At 40.9% G+C, this 18,369-nt stretch overlaps 1 protein-coding gene across 4 annotated transcripts in view; it reads right to left on the bottom strand.

Moving 5' to 3' along the window:
- pou6f1 (POU class 6 homeobox 1) overlaps positions 1-18,369 on the bottom strand; it is a 63,440-nt gene that overhangs the window by 26,430 nt on the left and 18,641 nt on the right. For all 4 annotated transcript variants that reach the window (XM_039746789.1, XM_039746792.1, XM_039746793.1 and 1 more), the window contains 6 exons: positions 15,702-15,835; positions 15,266-15,491; positions 14,123-14,355; positions 4,571-4,699; positions 3,651-3,878; positions 3,334-3,478 (listed from right to left, as the gene is read on the bottom strand). In XM_039746789.1, the coding sequence (XP_039602723.1) occupies positions 3,334-3,478; positions 3,651-3,878; positions 4,571-4,699; positions 14,123-14,355; positions 15,266-15,491; positions 15,702-15,835 (1,095 nt within the window). The remainder of the gene's footprint in view (positions 1-3,333; positions 3,479-3,650; positions 3,879-4,570; positions 4,700-14,122; positions 14,356-15,265; positions 15,492-15,701; positions 15,836-18,369) is intronic.

Genomic DNA, 18,369 nt, shown 5'->3' with positions numbered 1-18,369 from the left:
TCTAAGATGTCTCACGTGAAGGTTTTCTAATGTTGTACCTGTCCTAGTGTCTAAATAAACACAGGGAATTTCAGTCTCTGTATTACCTGAAGAAGGGGCAGAGTTGCCTCAAAAGCTTGCATATTATAATCCTTTTAGTTTGCCAATAAAAGGTGTCATTTTGTGAGTTTTCATGTAATTACTGATTAATTAAAAAAAAAAAACGTAAACCATGTGATATCAATTTAACACATGCAAAGTGATTAATTGTTTGAACAACTAAGAAAGTAATTTCTGGTTCATGCTCACTCCTTGTTCTTTCTAATTTTAGTGAATTCAAGAAGGTCACAGTGATTCTGATATATTTTATTTATATAATTAACCATAGATTTTCATTATAAATAAAATGGAATTCTGGGTGCAAAATTGGTTTCTGAAACAATGTAAAACTGATTCAGATGAAAATGAGGAAGTTGAGGTACGGTTTTGGTCAAAGGAACTGCAAATGCGAATGGGTTTAATCTGAAAAAGTAAACTGAAAATAACAAAGGTTAAGTTTGGAAATACAGTGACATGCAGTTTGATGCATGTAGGGGTGAACCAAAAAGACAGTGCTATGAAAATGCTGTCAAATGGGCCATGAAATTGGCTAAACTTTGCTACCATCTTGAGAATAAACACAGGGAATACATAATTAAAGCTTTAGAAAATGTTTTCACTCTAAACTTGGTTAGCCCTTGAAAAGCTATTAAAACTGCTTATAGGAGCATTAATAAAGATGCAATACTTGTTATGAAATTTCCCTTCTAGGAAAAAACTGAGAAGCCATGCAACATCCAAAGAGCTAATTTTTCCAGTTGTCATGTCTAGAACCATGTAAGGTGAATTGGGAAAAGGTAAAGGTAAAGGAATTGACTATGATACTTTAAAAAGATGGATCATTGACAGGGCCTCATTTGTTGATGAAACTTAAACTGTTAGACTGCAGATGTGTGAATTCTTTGCCTTTCAAATTAATGATGGTACAGATTTTACAATCTGAGCAAACATATTAGTATTTGTATGCTATCTGTGAAAATGTTCTCTGTGATATAAATATTTTTGAAGCTGAGGATAAGATTGAAGCAACAATTAATACTGGCTGAAGTCATTCAGAATAGCTCTTTGCCTCTTGCTATTTAACAATCATTTTTTAAATGTTTTGAAGAGAGTTTACCTCTTGAGCAACAATATCTAGTGGCTAAACACCTATATGCTCTGGTGATCTGTTTTAGACACTATTTTCCTATACAGCAGGGTAATAACTTGATCAGGCATCCATTTAGTTGCTGTGAAATTCACAAAATGGCCACTCTTCAGTGAAAGAGCAGGATCAGCTTATGGAACTAGCATGTAACAGTTCCATTTAAACATTCTTCAGCAAGCTCAAACACAGAGTTTTAGTTGAAAAAAAATTTAGAATAATAAAAAATTCTGAAAAGGCTTTAGTATGTCTGGCTGTATTCTGCACCACTTACTGAAGCAAGCATTCTCAATCTTTTGCTACTGCAAGAACAAACAATAACAAAAACAACACATTCGAATATTCAGTTCAACTTGGAAGAAATTACAAATGCAAAGGAAAAACATTACTTGTCACATTGAACTTAACAGTAGGATTCTTAATCTTACGTTTATTAAATCTTTATCTTTTCTACTATTACCACCATTATTATTTAATAGTTATGAATATTTAATTGACCATAAATTCTAATATGTAATATATTTTATTATCATTAATATTTAATATAATTATTGTACTGTAAAACAATTCTCATTTTATAGAAGCAAAAGTGACATTGATTTTAAAAGGTTAAACAAAGTTAAAATATACAGGTATAGTAGATGATATGACTACTACCCTTCTTTCCTTGCCATAAGTTCGAAATTTTCCTCACCATATTTCAAAGTTGCTTACTTAAAAAATAAAAAATAACATTAATTTCAAAATTATTTTCAAAAATAAATGTAAAATGTGTCTTATTTTTGAAACTAAAAAGCATAACAGTGTTGGTGTGTGATACCCTTCAATCTTGTTTGAGGATGAGAGAGTCTTCAGTGTGTTAAGAGCATATGAAAACCACTGGTACAGTACGAAGGCCACTATAAAATATAAATGACAACTTCCTGACCAAACCTATTCACATCACTGACAGGTTGGACTGTATATATAAGAAAGAAAACTATATAAGAAAGGGCAGAGCAGGTTCTTTTTCCGTATGAGACAGTGTTCCTGTAATGTGGGAAGTGACATCCTTTACATCTTCTATGACTCTGTGATGGCCAGTATGATTTTCTATGCTGTGGTGTGCTGGGCTGGTAATATCACTTCAAGAGAGGCCCACCAAATCAGCAAACTAATTAAAAGGGCAGGCTCAGTTATAGGACACACTTTGGACCTCTTGGAGGTTATAGTGAAGGAGAGAATTAAAACAAAACTGAGCCATTATGAACATCCTCTCCATGACACACTATCACTGAGGACTTTCAGCTAATGAATTATTCAGCAGACGTATGTCAAGAAACACTATGGGGACTCTTTTATACCAAACAGCCAAGTCAGAAGTTTCTTTCCTTTTAATCATTCTGTGTGTGTGTCAGACAATAACGTGTGTGTGTGATCTATCTATCTAAAGATCTGTCCCTCTGGGGACAAATAAAGTTTGTTCATTCAATTGACCTATCAAAAACTTTTAGGAACAGATGCAGATAAGAAATATAATATGATGCACTGCTTCTGCAGATTGCAATGAATGTAGAATTTCTTTGGCTTTTCTCTTGTGGAAATATTTTCTTTTGCCCAAATGAAATCTTGTTATATTCTTCATTCGTATTTTTTCCAGTTCTATTGTTAACATTCTAAAAACAATACATTTATACTCAAAACTTTTGAAAATTATTTACTGTATATTCTGTTTACACCTGACGGTAACAGACTGAGATAAGCAGTTAACCCTTTTATAACTGTACAGTAAAACTCCATACATGTAATGCTACACATTCCTCACTTGCAATTAAGTTGTTCTTTCATTGTTTGTATATTTGTCTGATGCCTTTATCTAATGCAACTTGCACAATAAAGTACAACTCTCAATTTGTTTTTTATTTTACAATTGGAGCACACACGGATGGAGGGGTTTGCTGAAGGCCAGTGTGTCATAGGCCAGAATGGTTTAAAAACCTATACATTAGTCAGTACACCATAATGCCACCTGTATGACCTACCGTATTAAAGAGTGTTTGTGGACCCTCTCTGGATGTACTATATTGAAATTATAATTAATCTATTTAAAAAATGAGCAGAAAACTCCTTACTGTTGACTAGCTGACCCACAGTTGGAGTGTCTCCCCCAGAGATAGTGCATGGTGTAGAAATGGCAGCTACAGTCTTGGCAGGAGTGGGTTGTGGAGCAATGACCACTGGAGCCTGTGATACAGGAACTGCTGTTACAGCAGGGACCTATTAGGAAAAAAAGATTAAAAGTAGTAATTGACAGTCAAATCCCTATTAAAACCTTGTTAATGCTAGGTGGTATGATTTTGGGAGCTTGTGAGTATTAAAAAAAAGTAAAGAGGCAGGGGTTATTGCGAAAAGGGGAACATGACACATGCCCAATCTATGCACTGTTTACCTGAGCTACTGGTTTTGCAGGCAGCTGTGGAGAACCATTTGGCTTTGCCATTATGGCTGTTTGTGGCGGTCCATTTCCAATAGTGGCAATGATTTGTCCTTGTGCATTTAGCAACAGCTGTGGTGTCACCGTTTGGACCTGGAGCCCTTGTGCAGAGAGTGCAGCAGGAGCAGCAGCTGCAGTTGAGAGAGATGCCGGGTTGACTAGGAAAGGAAGAGTACCAATAACCTGAAAGTGTAAAAATCAGAGTAGGTTAATCAGGAGTGTGTCTCCACCTCATGTAAGAAAATTAGTTACAGGATCCATGGCAGCAAAGTCAATTTGTAATACTTCACATCTTTAATTTATAAAGAGTGGCAACACAGTCTGAAGGAAATGGGTAAAGCCAAAGATATCTGCCAAGAGGGGAATTTAATAATAAGCAACTAACAATCTCGAGTTAATGAATGAACAAGCCAATTACATAAACAACTGGCAGATAATTTATTATCCAATCAAGTTAAGAAACCAATTTATCATTTAAACAATTACCTCTTAATTAAATATCTCTGCAATTTAGTTTGACTTAACACCCTGATATCAAGGTTCTTGCTTTCTCGACTATCTCCTTGCAGGTAAACTGAGCTCCTTCATCTAAATCCCTCCTCAACTCCCACATCACCTTTCTGACCTCTCTACAGTGATTTTTCACTGCTCCTGCTGCTGTTCTTGTAGCTCACGCTTGTCCTCTGTTCCTCTGGCATTCCCCATCAGTCCCTGACGATTCCTAAATAATGTTACAAGTAATTCAGAAAACTAAACAGTAGCAAAATTAAGCCAATAATTTTATCTGCTCAGAAAAACGGACAGGAAAAGCCTATAGTGGCAATAGCTTTGTTATTCTGACTGATTAACAGAAAACAGCCTGCTCTATTGAGTACCTGACCCTGTGCATTGGTGATTATCTGGCTGGTAAGGCTCTGCATGCCAGAGATTGTGCTTGTGATGATTGGTGTGGTGGCCAGAGAGCTGATGAACTGGGGCTGGGCTCCCAAGGAGGCTGCGCTGATCTGAAATACAACAGAAAACAAGTATACCTGTCAGCAAAGTGAATTGGCATTTTTCCTGGGCCAGGCACTTTCACAATCATTTTGGATATACTTGTATAAAAACTTAAGACATATTTCAAACTAGAGGACATTGCTTGGTCTATTAAGCTGCAACCAATAATGAATTCTACAATGCTGTGTCACAGCTGAAGTAAAATTCACCCAGTGTCCAATTTTTAAAAGCTTCACCTATAATGGAACTCACAATAACCCGCTGAATGAGATTCATGCAGTCTTTTGTGAATAAAAGGATTTTACTAGATGAATGGAACACCAAAGCTATTAATGGTAAATTTAAGTGAAATTCTGTACACGAGACAGACATTGCTTCAAAACATGTCAAACCATGTCCAGGGATGTATATATGAATAAGCTGCAAAGTTGAAATTATAATTTGGACCCAATCACAATACTTAAGACATGTATGTAGGGAAGGTAAAATGAGTCAAAAGTAGAGATGAAAGGTTTGTTGTCTTGAATACCTTACACAAATAAAGACATTCAGTATGACAAAGTGGTACATGCAGAATGCAAAACACAGGGCACTGTTATTACTGAAAAAGGCTTATGAACTCATTAGTCTCAAAAAATCCTCCACATTCAAAGACTCACAGCTTCCTTAAATTACTAGGAGTAAAGTTTGCAGCACAAATAACACATGAGAAAGTAAAGTGATAAGCAAGTACAAATACATTAAGTATCCATAATTACACTGTAACTACCATGTAATTACCTGTTGTCGCAGGTGGCTGGGTGGACGACCCGGCCGGGAACGCCCCGGAAGACCAGAAGAGGGCTTACGCATGCCCCAGACCATGTGGGGGCGACCGCCCTGGCAGCTAGGGGTCACCCCGATGGGAGCCCTGGACCTCAGCACTTCCACCACACCCGGAAGTACTGGGGGAAGAGAAGCGGGGACACCCGGAGTACTTCCGGGTGTGCAGTCGGCACTTCCGCCACATTGGGGAGTGCCGGTGGAAGATTGCTGGGGGGCACCTGGAGCACATCTGGGTGATGATAAAAGGGGCCGCCTCCCTCCATTCAGCAGCGAGAGTCGGGAGTGGAGTAGGACGGAGCTCGGGAGAAGGCAAAGAGGTGGCCTGAAGATGAGAAATGCATTTGAGGTTGGCCTGGACTTTGGGGTTTGTGAGCACTTTATGAACTGTAAATATGTATAATAAACGTGTTGTGGGTGACGTCAACGTGTCTGTCTGTCTGTGCCCGGGCCGGCTGCCACAATGGCATCTCAGATGGGACTCTCTGCCTGGTGCAAGGCAAGGGCCCCGACAAAATAATTTTGTGGACGGCCCGGAGCAGCAGGCACCACCGCACACTTTCCGAGGATGCAGAGTGCTCACGGCCCAGAGAAGAAGAGAGAACCCACAGACCGCCACTGGACCACGGTCGGATCCTTACCTGGTGCGGAAAAACAGCGACAAGTGTTCCAGGAGTGCAGCGGGTTCCAATGAGCATGCTGTCGCTGAAGGCGCCCGGGTTGGCGCGGTGTCAAACAAGGCCATGCCGAGGCAGCTGCCTCGGACAGACGGGACCCGGGAGGTAAGTTCCCTGTGTTTAGCAGGCAGGGGATGCCCAGGTCTGTGTCGGTGGCAGACACGTGCTGCTCTGCGGGGCTTTCCAGATGCGGCAGTAGCAGCAGGGGCTGCAGAGAGGGAGACGCTGCAGCTCAAAAAGCCAACTCATCACCTCACCAGGAGGAGGAGAGCCAAGATGGCCGCGGACCGGAAGTCCTTCCCTGAGACAGGCACGGGATTGGACGGTGAGTCTTGTGTGCCCGCCAATGACTGTATAAAGTTGGGACTAAGGAATGTCCGTCTCGTGCCGGGGAGAGACCCGACTGGGCCGGAGGAATGGCCTCACAGGAAGCAGTTGGATGTTTTGACTGACAGGTAAGTCAATCACTGGCTGGTTTTCTGTGCTTGTCAGCGGTGCTGCGTGAGCTGGAGCAGTCCCTTCAGTCCGCAGCGCTGTTTCCACAGGTGCTATGTGCCCTCCGGGCAGAGTTGCTGGAACAACAGGCAGTGGCGTCGCTAGAACTGCTGCGAGCTGCAACAGGATGGCGCGATGCTGGAGTCTTCAGCCGGAGTGGGATGGCGGGGACGGTGAGTAAAGCCGACCCCGTAAAGCATAAAGGCGAGCCCACCGAAAAGGCCCGTGATTTGAATGATCGGAACCGAGTAGGGGGTTCTCCGACAGTGGACGCGGCGATGAGTGCTGTGCGCGAGGTGAGGGGAGAAAGACCTAGAGGGCTGGCAGGACGGGGGCTGATAAGTGCCCTGGGTCCTAACGCCCTACACCCCAAGCCCGCGACGGTCTCCCCTTCGCTCTGTAGGGACGCAGACGGGATTGGATCTGTGCGTTTGCCATGTGCAGACCCAGACAGTTGTGACGTCCAAGAGAAAAGGGAGGAATTGAGGGGAGAATGCCAGTTCCTCTGATAAGGGAGGACGTGAGGCAGGACGCTCACATCCAGAAAATGGCCATCCTCTGCGGAGTAGAGGGAAGCTCCAGAGTCGGGAGAGATGACGGACGTGGGAGTGGACCCGACTGTGTCAAGTGGACGGGCACAGAACCCGCAGAGGGGGTGCTGAAAAGGCAAGTTACGGGGTGCCGGTCGGAGGGGGGAGTGATGCCAGTGCGTGGCACAGAGGAACGCCAGGTGGTGGCGTCCAGGCAGCGTTTCTGCCCCGCTTTCTGTTTTGGTTACAGGACCAGACCCTGGACGAGCAGTAGGACCCACTTCGTTGGGGACCTGCCCTCACGGGACGGGCCACTTCACTGGACGGCTCTTCACTGGCGATGGGACGCTGCCACAGCTGGCGGAGGCTACGAGTAGCTCCAATTGGAGGGGCACGAAGACCTCGGAGAGGATGCTGAAGAGGCAAGTCCCAGGGTGCCGGATTGGACCCTGGACAAGTAGTAGGACCCACTTCAAGGATGAGCTGCCCTTGCGGGACGAGCCGCTCCACCCAACGGGTCTTGGCTGGCGGTGGGGCACTGTTGCAGGTGGCTGGGGGTGACCCGGCCTGGACGACCCGGAAGACCGGAAGAGGGCTTACGCCTGCCCCAGACCATGTGGGGGCAACCGCCCTGGTGGCTAGGGGGACCACGGGTACAGAGCTTTGAAGTTCAACCCAGTAGGGGCTCGTGGTTGTCGCCAGGGGGCGCCCCGATGCCTTGGGAGCCCTGGACCTCAGCAGAAGAGAAGCGGGGACACCCGGCACTTCCGCCACACTGGGGAGTGCCGGTGGAAGATTGCTAGGGAGAACCTGGAGTACATCCGGGTGATGATAAAAGGGGCCGTCTCCCTACATTCCGCAGCGAGAGTCAGGAGTGGAGTAGGACGGACCTCTGGAGAAGGCAAAGAGGCGGCCTGAAGAAGAGAAAGGCATTTGAGGTTGGCCTGGACTTTGGGGTTTGTGAGCACTTTATGAACTGTAAATATGTATAATAAATGTGTTGTGGATGACGTCAATGTGTCCGCATGTCTGTGTCCGGGCCGGCTACCACACTGTATAAGTACAGTGTAACTGAGTTACTACTCCATACTTACTGTGTAATACAAAGTAATGCTATAGTTAATTACTCAGTTGTCAGTGTTATTCTACAGTATGTATACTTACAATGTAACAATTTATCACTGATCCAAAAACAAGTGTACTTACATAGTTACGATGTATCTGTACTTTCAAAATGTAATAAAAACAACAGGGTATGTAACTACAACTATGTAACATATGTTCCATGGTCTGGGCAATTTTAATGGAGAATTGCTGTGATAACTGCATAGGTTTTCGATGATATTTCAAGATCTGTTTTAAATGGTGAAAACACATTTGCAAAATATTTAATAATAAGTTATTGTCTGTTATACCTGCATTTTTATTACTCTTTAATGTAATATACTGTATATATTTTTTTATCATCTGTATGCTGCTGCTGGAGTATGTGAATTTCCCCTTGGCATTAATAAAGTATCTATCTATCTATTAAATTTTATCTTCCACAAATCTGCCCAAACCCATATGCTATTGAAGTCCCTTTGAAACAATTTAGCTGATTTAACATTATCTGTCCTTCCACCTAGTTTAGTATCATCTGCATACTTTCCAAATTATTGATTTTATTCTTTTTTAGATCATTTATATATATATATTAAAAATAGATGTGGCCCCAACACTGACCCCTAAGGGACACTACATTTAATATCTTCCAATTCTGAAAAAGCTCCCCTCACCATAACCCTTTTCTTCCTGTGTCTGGGCCAATTTTTAATCCACCTACAGACTACGCCCTAAATTTTCACTTATTTTAGTTTGAGCACTAATCTTTCATGAAGTACCTTATGAAAACCTTTGGAAAATTAAGATAAATTAAATCATATGCACCTTTCTGATTGTTTCCTTTTGTTGCCTCCTCATAGAATTCCAGCATATTAATAAATCAGAATCTTCTTTGACCGTACCCATGCTGAGTATTTGCTAATACACCTGTTCTAGATGTGTGCTGCTTGATCTTTTCCTTAATAATTACTTCCATCAATTTATTTGTGATGCATGTTAAACTTTACTGGCCTTAAGTTATTTGGATCAACACTATCACCATTTCATCCAACAGGATAATATTTACTAGTCTGCAGTCTTTAGGAATTTCCCTAGTGTGCAGAGATGTTTGAAAATCATGTGTCAATGGTTTATATATGTCCTCATTAATTTCCTTAAACACTCGAGGATAAATGTTATCTGTTCCCAGTGGTTGTTACTGTATCTAGTCCTGGTGATCCTGGTCTTGGTCCTGGACAGTGGCTACTTATTTACTTTACAACCACTTTATTTACCAGATGCTGATATATTGGTGTGTCTATTTTCTATACTCAGATACCTCTAGGTTCATCTGCAGTATGAATGACACAGGGCACTCATCTTGGAAACACTGTCACTGAGGTGAGAAAGCAAGCAAGGAGTTGAGAGTTAAAAAGTTAAAAGGTGAACCAACCCTAATGGGGGAATGTGTAGCATCTCTGGGACTGAGTATGTTCAGAGCAACAAAGACCATTATTCTAAAAAGTGTTTTATACTCTTCGCAGAAGGATCCATTTAACTGGCACTCTATTTATTATACAGAGCTGCCTGTATAACTTGTGCTTTGGATTATTTATTACATGAATTGAACTATACGGGTGTGTAATTTTCTCATTTAGAGATTAAAAGATGTGTGTTTAATGATCTAGATGTAACTTAGTGTACATTAATGCAGTGCACGAAAGTTTGAGATAAACACGGGGCAAAATTAGGACATCAGTCTAATCATGCGACTTAAGCTTGTGATTTTTACAATGGATTTTTAGCATATGGGGATGCATGCACATGCCATTTTGGGTACATGTTTCCCTGGCCTTTTCCAGTACAGGATGACTGAAGAATACACACATCTGTTCAGTTCCTTTTATTCTTTACAATACAATCAAAAAGCATTTATTGCAAGCCTGCATGTGCACTGGCAATGCAGTACAGGGACTGTAGAGAGTCGGTAAGAGAGAGTGACAACAAAGACACAAATTATTAAGCAGAGCAATAACAATTGTAAATAAATAAATATGCAACCATAAAATTTAAATATAAAATTAAATTTATATTTGATATTAACTACATTAATATCAAATATAAACATGCACCATGTATCAGACAGCAAAGAAACAAAGACAGTTAAGCTGAATTACTGCTGCAAACTCATAATGCAGTGCAGCACAGTTATAATTAACTGATTTATTAATTAGTTATTCAGTTTCTGAGCCCAATTGGTAGTGAGGATGCTTAATTAACTAACAGCTTAATTTCTGAATCTAATCTTTGGTTTGGATATATTTACATAATTAATTAACTGCTCAGGGTCTAAACCCAATTGGTAATGAAGGTGCTTGCATAATTAATTAATGAGTTAATTAAAATATTCAAATTCTGAAACCAATCAATGGTGCAAGCCCTCACACAATTAACAAATTAATTAATTGCTCGATTTCTGAACCCAATTGGTGTGCTTAAGCTTAAATAATTGATTGTTTCATTTTTTGAATCCAATTGGTAGTGCAGATAATTGCATTGTTAATTAATCAATTGATTAGTCGCTTAGTTTTCTGAACCCAATTGGTTGTATGGGCTTATATAATTAATTAATTGACTAATTAAGTCTGTGAGCTAAATTAGTAGTGAGGGTGCTTGAATAGTTCATTCATTTATTTATTAATTAACTGTTCAATTTCAAAAACATCTAGTGCAGATGCTTTCACAATTAATTAAAAAATTAGCTACTCAATTTCTGGTTCAGATTCTCAGATAATTAACTAATTGCTAAATTTATAAACCCAATTGGTAGTGTAGGTGCTTCCATTCACTAATAAATAAATCAATTAACTACTGCTCAGTTTATGAACCCAGACAGAAGTACAGACTTTTATAAATGGCGCTCTATAAATGCAACTTATTATTATTATAATTAATTTATTAACCACATAAGTGCTCAATACCTAAACCAATTGGTAGTGTGGATGCTTTCATTATCAATGTATTAATTAACAGCTCAGCCCAATTTGTAGTGTAAGCTTTCACAATTAATTAACTAACTGCCCAGATTCGCAACCTAAATGATAGTAAGGATGCTTACACAATTAAATAATTAAATCACTGGTTAATTTCTGTGCCCAACTGATGTGCAGATACTTACATAATTTAATATTTAATTGCTCACTTTCTGTACCCAATTAGTAGTGCACACGTACATAATTAATTACTGGCTCCATTTCTTACCTTAACTGGTAGTGAGATTGCTCATATAATTCCTCAATTTCTGAAACTAATTGGTACTGACACAAATGATTACCTAATTAACTACTCACAAAAATAATTAATACTTTCGTTTCTGAACCAGCCTGTTCCAGATCAAGGTCATGCAGATCCAGGGCTTCAAAGTTGGCACAGGACTTTTAGGTTGAGAAATAACCCAGGACAGGGCTCCAGTCCACTGCAAGCATACCCAGCCACACACCTGTACACTCACTCGCACCAGGAGGCACACATCACAAGTTGGTTTGATTCTCACCTGGGCAGGGGGTGCTTTACATGCTACCTTATGTTATAACTCAGGGCAGAGAACTACTATGAAAGTCCCTTATAATACACTCTGGTTAAGAATTCCATCAGATTGGAAGTTATCTGAAATACAGTGCATCCAGAACGTATTCACAGCACATCACTTTTTCCACATTTTGTTATGTTACAGCCTTATTCCAAAATGGATTAAATTCATTTTTTTCCTCAGAATTACACCCCATAATGACAACGTGAAAAAAAGTTTACTTGAGATTTTTGCAAATTTACTAAAAATAAAAAAAATTGAGAAAGCACATGTACATAAGTATTCACAGCCTTTGCCATGAAGCTCAGGTGCATCCTGTTTCCCCTGATCATCCTTGAGATGTTTCTGCAGCTTAATTGGTCCACCTGTGGTAAATTCAGTTGATGTGACATGATTTGAAAGGCACACACCTGTCTATAGAAGGTCCCACAGTTGACAGTTCATGTCAGAGCACAAACCAAGCATGAAGTCAAAGGAATTGTCTGTAGACCTCCAAGACAGGATTGTCTCAATGCACAAATCTGGGGAAGGTTACAGAAAAATTTCTGCTGCTTTGAAGGTCCCAATGAGCACAGTGGCCTCCATCATCCGTAAGTGGAAGAAGTTCGAAACCACCAGGACTCTTCCTAGAGTTGGCCAGCCATCTAAACTGAGCGATCGGGGGAGAAGGGCCTTAGTCAGGGAGGTGACCAAGAACCCGATGGTCACTCTGTCTGAGCTCCAGAGGTCCTCTGTGGAGAGAGGAGAACCTTCCAGAAGAACAACCATCTTGGCAGCAATCCATCAATCAGGCATGCATGGTAGAGTGTCAAGATGGATGCCACTCCTTAGTAAAAGGCACATGGCAGCCCGCCTGGAATTTGCCAAAAAGCACCTGAAGGACTCTCAGACCATGAGAAACAAAATTCTCTGGTCTGATGAGACAAAGATTGAACTCTTTGGTGTGAATGCCAGGCGTCACGTTTGCAGGAAACCAGGCACCGCTCATCACCAGGCCAATGCCATCCCTACAGATAAGCATGGTGGTGGCAGCATCATGCTGTGGGGATGTTTTTCAGCGGCAGGAACTGGGAGACTAGTTATGATAAAGGGAAAGATGACTACAGCAATGTACAGAGACATCCTGGATGAAAACCTGCTCCAGAGCGCTCTTGACCTCATACTGGGGTGAAGGTTCATCTTTCAGCAGGACAACGACCCTAAGCACACAGCCAAGATATCAAAGGAGTGGCTTCAGGACAACTCTGTGAATGTCCTTGAGTGGCCCAGCCAGAGCCCAGACTTGAATCTGATTGAACATCTCTGGAGAGATCTTAAAATGGCTGTGCACCAACGCTTTCCATCCAACCTGATGGAGCTTGAGAGGTGCTGCAAAGAGGAATGGACAAAACTGGCCAGGGATAGGTGTGCCAAGCTTATGGCATCATATTCAAAAAGACTTGAGGCTGGAATTGATGCCAAAGGTGATCGACAAAGTATTGAGCAAAGGCTGTGAATACTTAATGTATGTACATGTGATTTCTCAGTTTTTTTATTTTTAATAAATTTGCAAAAACCTCAAGTAAACTTTTTTCATGTTGTCATTATGGGGTGTTGTGTGTAGAATTCTGAGGAAAAAAATTAATTTAATCCATTTTGGATGTAAGCTGTAAAATAAAATGTGGAAAAAGTGATGCGCTGTGAATACTTTCTGGATGCACTGTATCTCAACTGGTGTTCCAATTTGAAATATTTACCATATACCTCCAGATTAAAGCCCACAAAAATTAACATTATCAGTTACATTTAAAACTTTGAATACAAGTCAAAAGTTCCAGAAAGAGGTCTGTTGAAAAGAACATGTTAATCTTCCATGACTCGAAAATATATTCAAATCCTGTGGTATCTTTATTTATTTTCATAAACCCGTATTCTTGTTACTTTTAAATAAAACAACCCTAACATCAGTATTACACTGCAGACGCCTAGTGTGTCTAATGATACCAAAGTCTAACTAGGAGTTTAAAGAAAATAATTGACAGGTATGCCCACACCCAGTAGAAACACAACAGGTCTTGGGACTATTTTAGATCAATACGGTCATCAGGCTTTCAGCTATAAAAGTAATACATTCATATTCAGAGCATAGACTGAATGCCCTTAACATTATGGGCTCAGTATATTCCATCTACACCTTGATATGATTTCAAGATGGTAAGCATAAACATACATAGACAGTTTTGAGAGGACACTCACTATTGCTGGGTTGATCGAGATGCCTGCAGTCTGGACAGTGGCGACCGAAGCTTGGGACTCACTCAGTTTCAGTGTAGGAGCTCCTCCCGTGGTCTGGATGACTGTTTGCTGTGCTGCCTGTGGGATTGGTTGCATGGTTGCAGGTGGTGGTTGCAGGGCTGCTGCTGGGGTCTGCAGGATAGTGGGTGTCGCTGTATGCAAATGGGGCTGGACAGCATTCAGGACAGTGGCAGCTGGAAAACCAAAGAGGTGGGGCAGCAGAGCAGATTTTATGTAAGGCTGAAAAACCTTAAAGTAACCCCAAGGGCAATCCTTCACCCCTCAAGTGACCTTACTTGCCAGCTGGAAGTATAGCAAGACAGATAGTAAAAGAAATCATTTATAATCAAAAAGAAAGTGGAAGTCCTGCCCTGGTGAGCTGGAAGAGTTACCTAATCAGCCAAGACAAGGCAAGCATGCAGAGACAGTAAAGAGTAAGGTGGCCAATTATTAGTAGGCATTTATTATGTTAGTTCCAACTTTGTACTTTCGTAGCAGAATTCACTTATCAGACTGGCTTCCTCCATCTTCTTAAATTCAATAAGTAGTGAATGCATCATATTTTATTAAAGATTGACTAAAAAAACACATGTTGCTGTTGACAGTACTGCTGGTGGCCCAGCAGGGGCTCGGATATTGCATTATAATGTCTTAGGTTAGTGATAGGACATGCTGTGCTCTGTTTTGAATGAGACATTAAATTAGTGTTTCGACTCTTAGTGATACCATGGAGCTTAAGCAAATGTAGTATAGCTCACTAGTCACTGAATGACTGATGGCTTCCCTGTTGGTACGTAAGATGAATGCTATTAAGAATCCCCAAAACAATTTTGAGTGCATTATATTAGTTCAAATGGATTAAAGCACTACACAGAGATCCCAATTGTCAAGAGACAAATGTTAGTAATATCTACTTCAAAATGTAAAAAGCTAACCTTCCTATAAAGAAAGAGCTTGGCATTTTAATCAATCTTTATGTTCTTAGAAAATCTCGAGAAACTGACCACACAACCAAGTGATGTCACTCTGCTTCTTTTTGGAAAGACTCCATTCAGACAGTGGGCCCACACTCACAATCCTAAACCCCATCTGCACCCACCTCACCTTGCAACCCAGCGATGGGTAGCTTGAGCATTCCCCCTGCTGGCGACACTGCAGTCAGACCTGGCAATGTTGCCACAGTGGCTGTAGGAAAGGTAAGGACAGCCAGGCCTTGCTGACCAGCGATCTGGCCAGACATGCTGAGTGGGATGAGGAGTGGCTGACTGACTGCTCCAGCGGGGGTCATCATTCCAGTCAGGACAGTGGCCAGACTGTCCTGTGTCAACATCTGCAGAGGGATATGAAAGCATGAGAAAATGTAAATCATATTCAGGCAAGTTAAACTTACAAATGCTCAAAAGATGGACCAGAACAAAAATTTAAATTTCAGACAATAAGGTGAGGAGAAAGCTTCAAATGAAATTAAAATGAAGCACAACTCCCATCCTCCCACCCTTATTTACGGAAGTACCTTTGACTCATTCTTGTTGTACCCTACCTGAGGACTTGCTGACACAGTAATAGGGAGTGGTGCAGGTGGCTGAGCAATTGGTAGGCTAGCAGGAACAGCGGCAGCAACAGTCTGAATCACTGGCGCCACAGGAACTACTGTTGACTTTGCCTGTGTGGGGGCTAAACAAAGAGGGGATATAATGATGGAGAAGCAAAAATGTCAGTGGAGACCCAAAGAGATAACCATGTTAAAGTGAAAAAATTGACAGAATTGCACAAAATGGACAGGGAAATGAAGAAAATTAAAATGGTAAAAAGAAAGAAAGAAAAAAAGAAAGGTAGGCAGAACCAGCAGAGATAGAAAATAAGTAGAACAGTTTCCAAAGTACAGAAGGTAAAAGTCAGAGGAAAGCAAAGGAAGGAAGTAAGTGAAAGACTGTATAAAGTGAGAAAGAAACAGAAATGGCAGAACAGTTAGTTCTTCTGCCTCATATCTTCATGGATTTGAGTTCTATCCCCAGCCTCCCTACTCTATATGTGGTTACCAGTGGGGTTTATCCTGGCTATCACACATTATCATTATGTTTTTCTAAAAATAATCTCATTTAGCCATCACTTTGAACATTAAACAGATCACCAGGGGCCTCATGTATAAACAGTGCGTACGCACAAAAATGTTGCGTAAGAACATTTCCGTGTTCAAATTGCGATGTATAAAACCTAAACTTGGCGTGAAGCCACGCACATTTCCATGGTACCCGATACCCTGGCGTACCCAAGTTCTCCACTCGGTTTTGCAGACTGGCGGCACCCAGCATCAAAGCAGTGCTACTGTTCCTGTGTGGTTATCCTTTCTTTTTCAGGTCCACATTCCTGACGTGGCTTTATAAATACACTGAAATTAACCACATATTGTTTATTAGTTTAATGCATCTGATTGTAATTAACCTATAACAATATAATGGTCCACGGAATGGTCAAAACTATTCTAAATACCATAACTGCTTTAGCGTTGTTACTCTCATTGCACTTTCTTCTTCTTCTTTCAGCTGCTCCTGTTAAGGGTTGCCACAGCAGATCGTCTTTTTCCATATTACTCTCACTGCACCACTCGGAGTATTTATATCACTGTATCTGAGTGGGGAATCACAGATCTGCAGAAGCTGAGAAAGAGAATTATCGGTATACAGCATCAAGCACACGCTGCTTCAACCATGCTGTCTATTGAACTGCTCTCATAAGGCAAACACTTCAGAGCCTTTCCTGTACGGACCTCGCTGTTCAGAAACAGTTTCATCCCAAGAACTATAAAACGCATTCAATCAAATGCTCCTTGTAGAACTGTTTGTACTTATACAGTAAGTACTGTAGAATTACCTCACTGTAAACTTGCACTACAGATATAATATTGCACAACCTGAGCCACTTTATAAAGCACATATTTACATATGATGACGATATCATTTTTAAGATGAAATGCAGCAAAACATGTTTATTATGTTATACAGATAAAACTTTAACTTCATTTAAATAATCTATATGGTTAATAATTAAACATGCCAGGACACAGTGCCGCAGCGCTAGCTAGGAGCTTGCGCTCCGTTCACGGATTGTTCCTGCCTCCCGCTGTATTCTTACTGGGACTGACGCAACACTGGAAGGATAGATAGATAGAATAATTAAACACGTACTACGAAGATATTTCAATGTTCCTTAAAAGTTTTGAAGAATCTGCGTTCTGTGCTTACAAATGGCTTAACGTCTATTACAGAGCTGATCGTGTGGCGATTGGGTATTTGGAGAAAGAAAAGTAAGGACAGGAATTGGAGGTTAGTACGTTTGAAAGAGACAGTACTGCTGCAATAAAGTATTTAATTGAAGATCGCGCATGATGCAGCAAGCATGAACAATCACTGCACCACCGTGTTCTCATGTTTAATAACATGATTGAACTCCTATCATCATGAAAATGATATTATGTATACAGTACATCTCACGAATGTAATGGATTCTGTGTCCTGTCGGAGGAAGACAAAGCCCGGAAGCATGTAGTGATTCACACACATAGAGCACATAGAAGATCCAAATACAAAACAAAGCATTTAACGTGCTACTTTAGTTACGATGGGATTTGAGAAACTAGTAAATTAAACGTTTTTAAGATGAAGTTTATGATGTTTTATTTTGTCATTAAAGTAGACTACGTGATTAAAGTGGAATTTTCGAGATTAATGTTCACATTTCGTGCTTTTTTCCCCACTGTGTGTCTATTTTTTTTGTCTGTACCCTAATAAGCTTTCATATGACACTCAGACTCAGGCTACGACTTGCCTTTTCACAGCGACTTTGATATGTGACAGTTTCTTTTTTATTTCGGGCACTGTGCAACTTTGTGAACTTGAGCTTTCGAGTTTCTCTGACACTCTGTCACTCAATCAACTTCCTTTTGTTGTTTATACCACTGTTTAAACCAACAAATAGAACGTTTTTCCTTGCCTCCACTTGGTATTTGCTGAAATTCTGTTTTCCCCTTTGCTTTTCCCATTGTCTTTTCACAGAACGCTGAGCTTAAGGGCTATTTAAATTGATTTGCATATTCAAAGAGGCGTAATTCTGGGAGGAGTTGGGGCGGGACAGCAAGTGCGTCCACGTGTGTTACTTTTCACACTGACCGGGATTTATGTAGTGGAAGAACGTGGAAGTTTGTGTATGCA

This window comes from Polypterus senegalus, chromosome 3 (assembly GCF_016835505.1).
Source record: "Polypterus senegalus isolate Bchr_013 chromosome 3, ASM1683550v1, whole genome shotgun sequence".
Taxonomy (NCBI): Eukaryota; Metazoa; Chordata; class Cladistia; order Polypteriformes; family Polypteridae; genus Polypterus; species Polypterus senegalus.
This window is presented reverse-complemented; position numbering and strand designations above follow the sequence as displayed.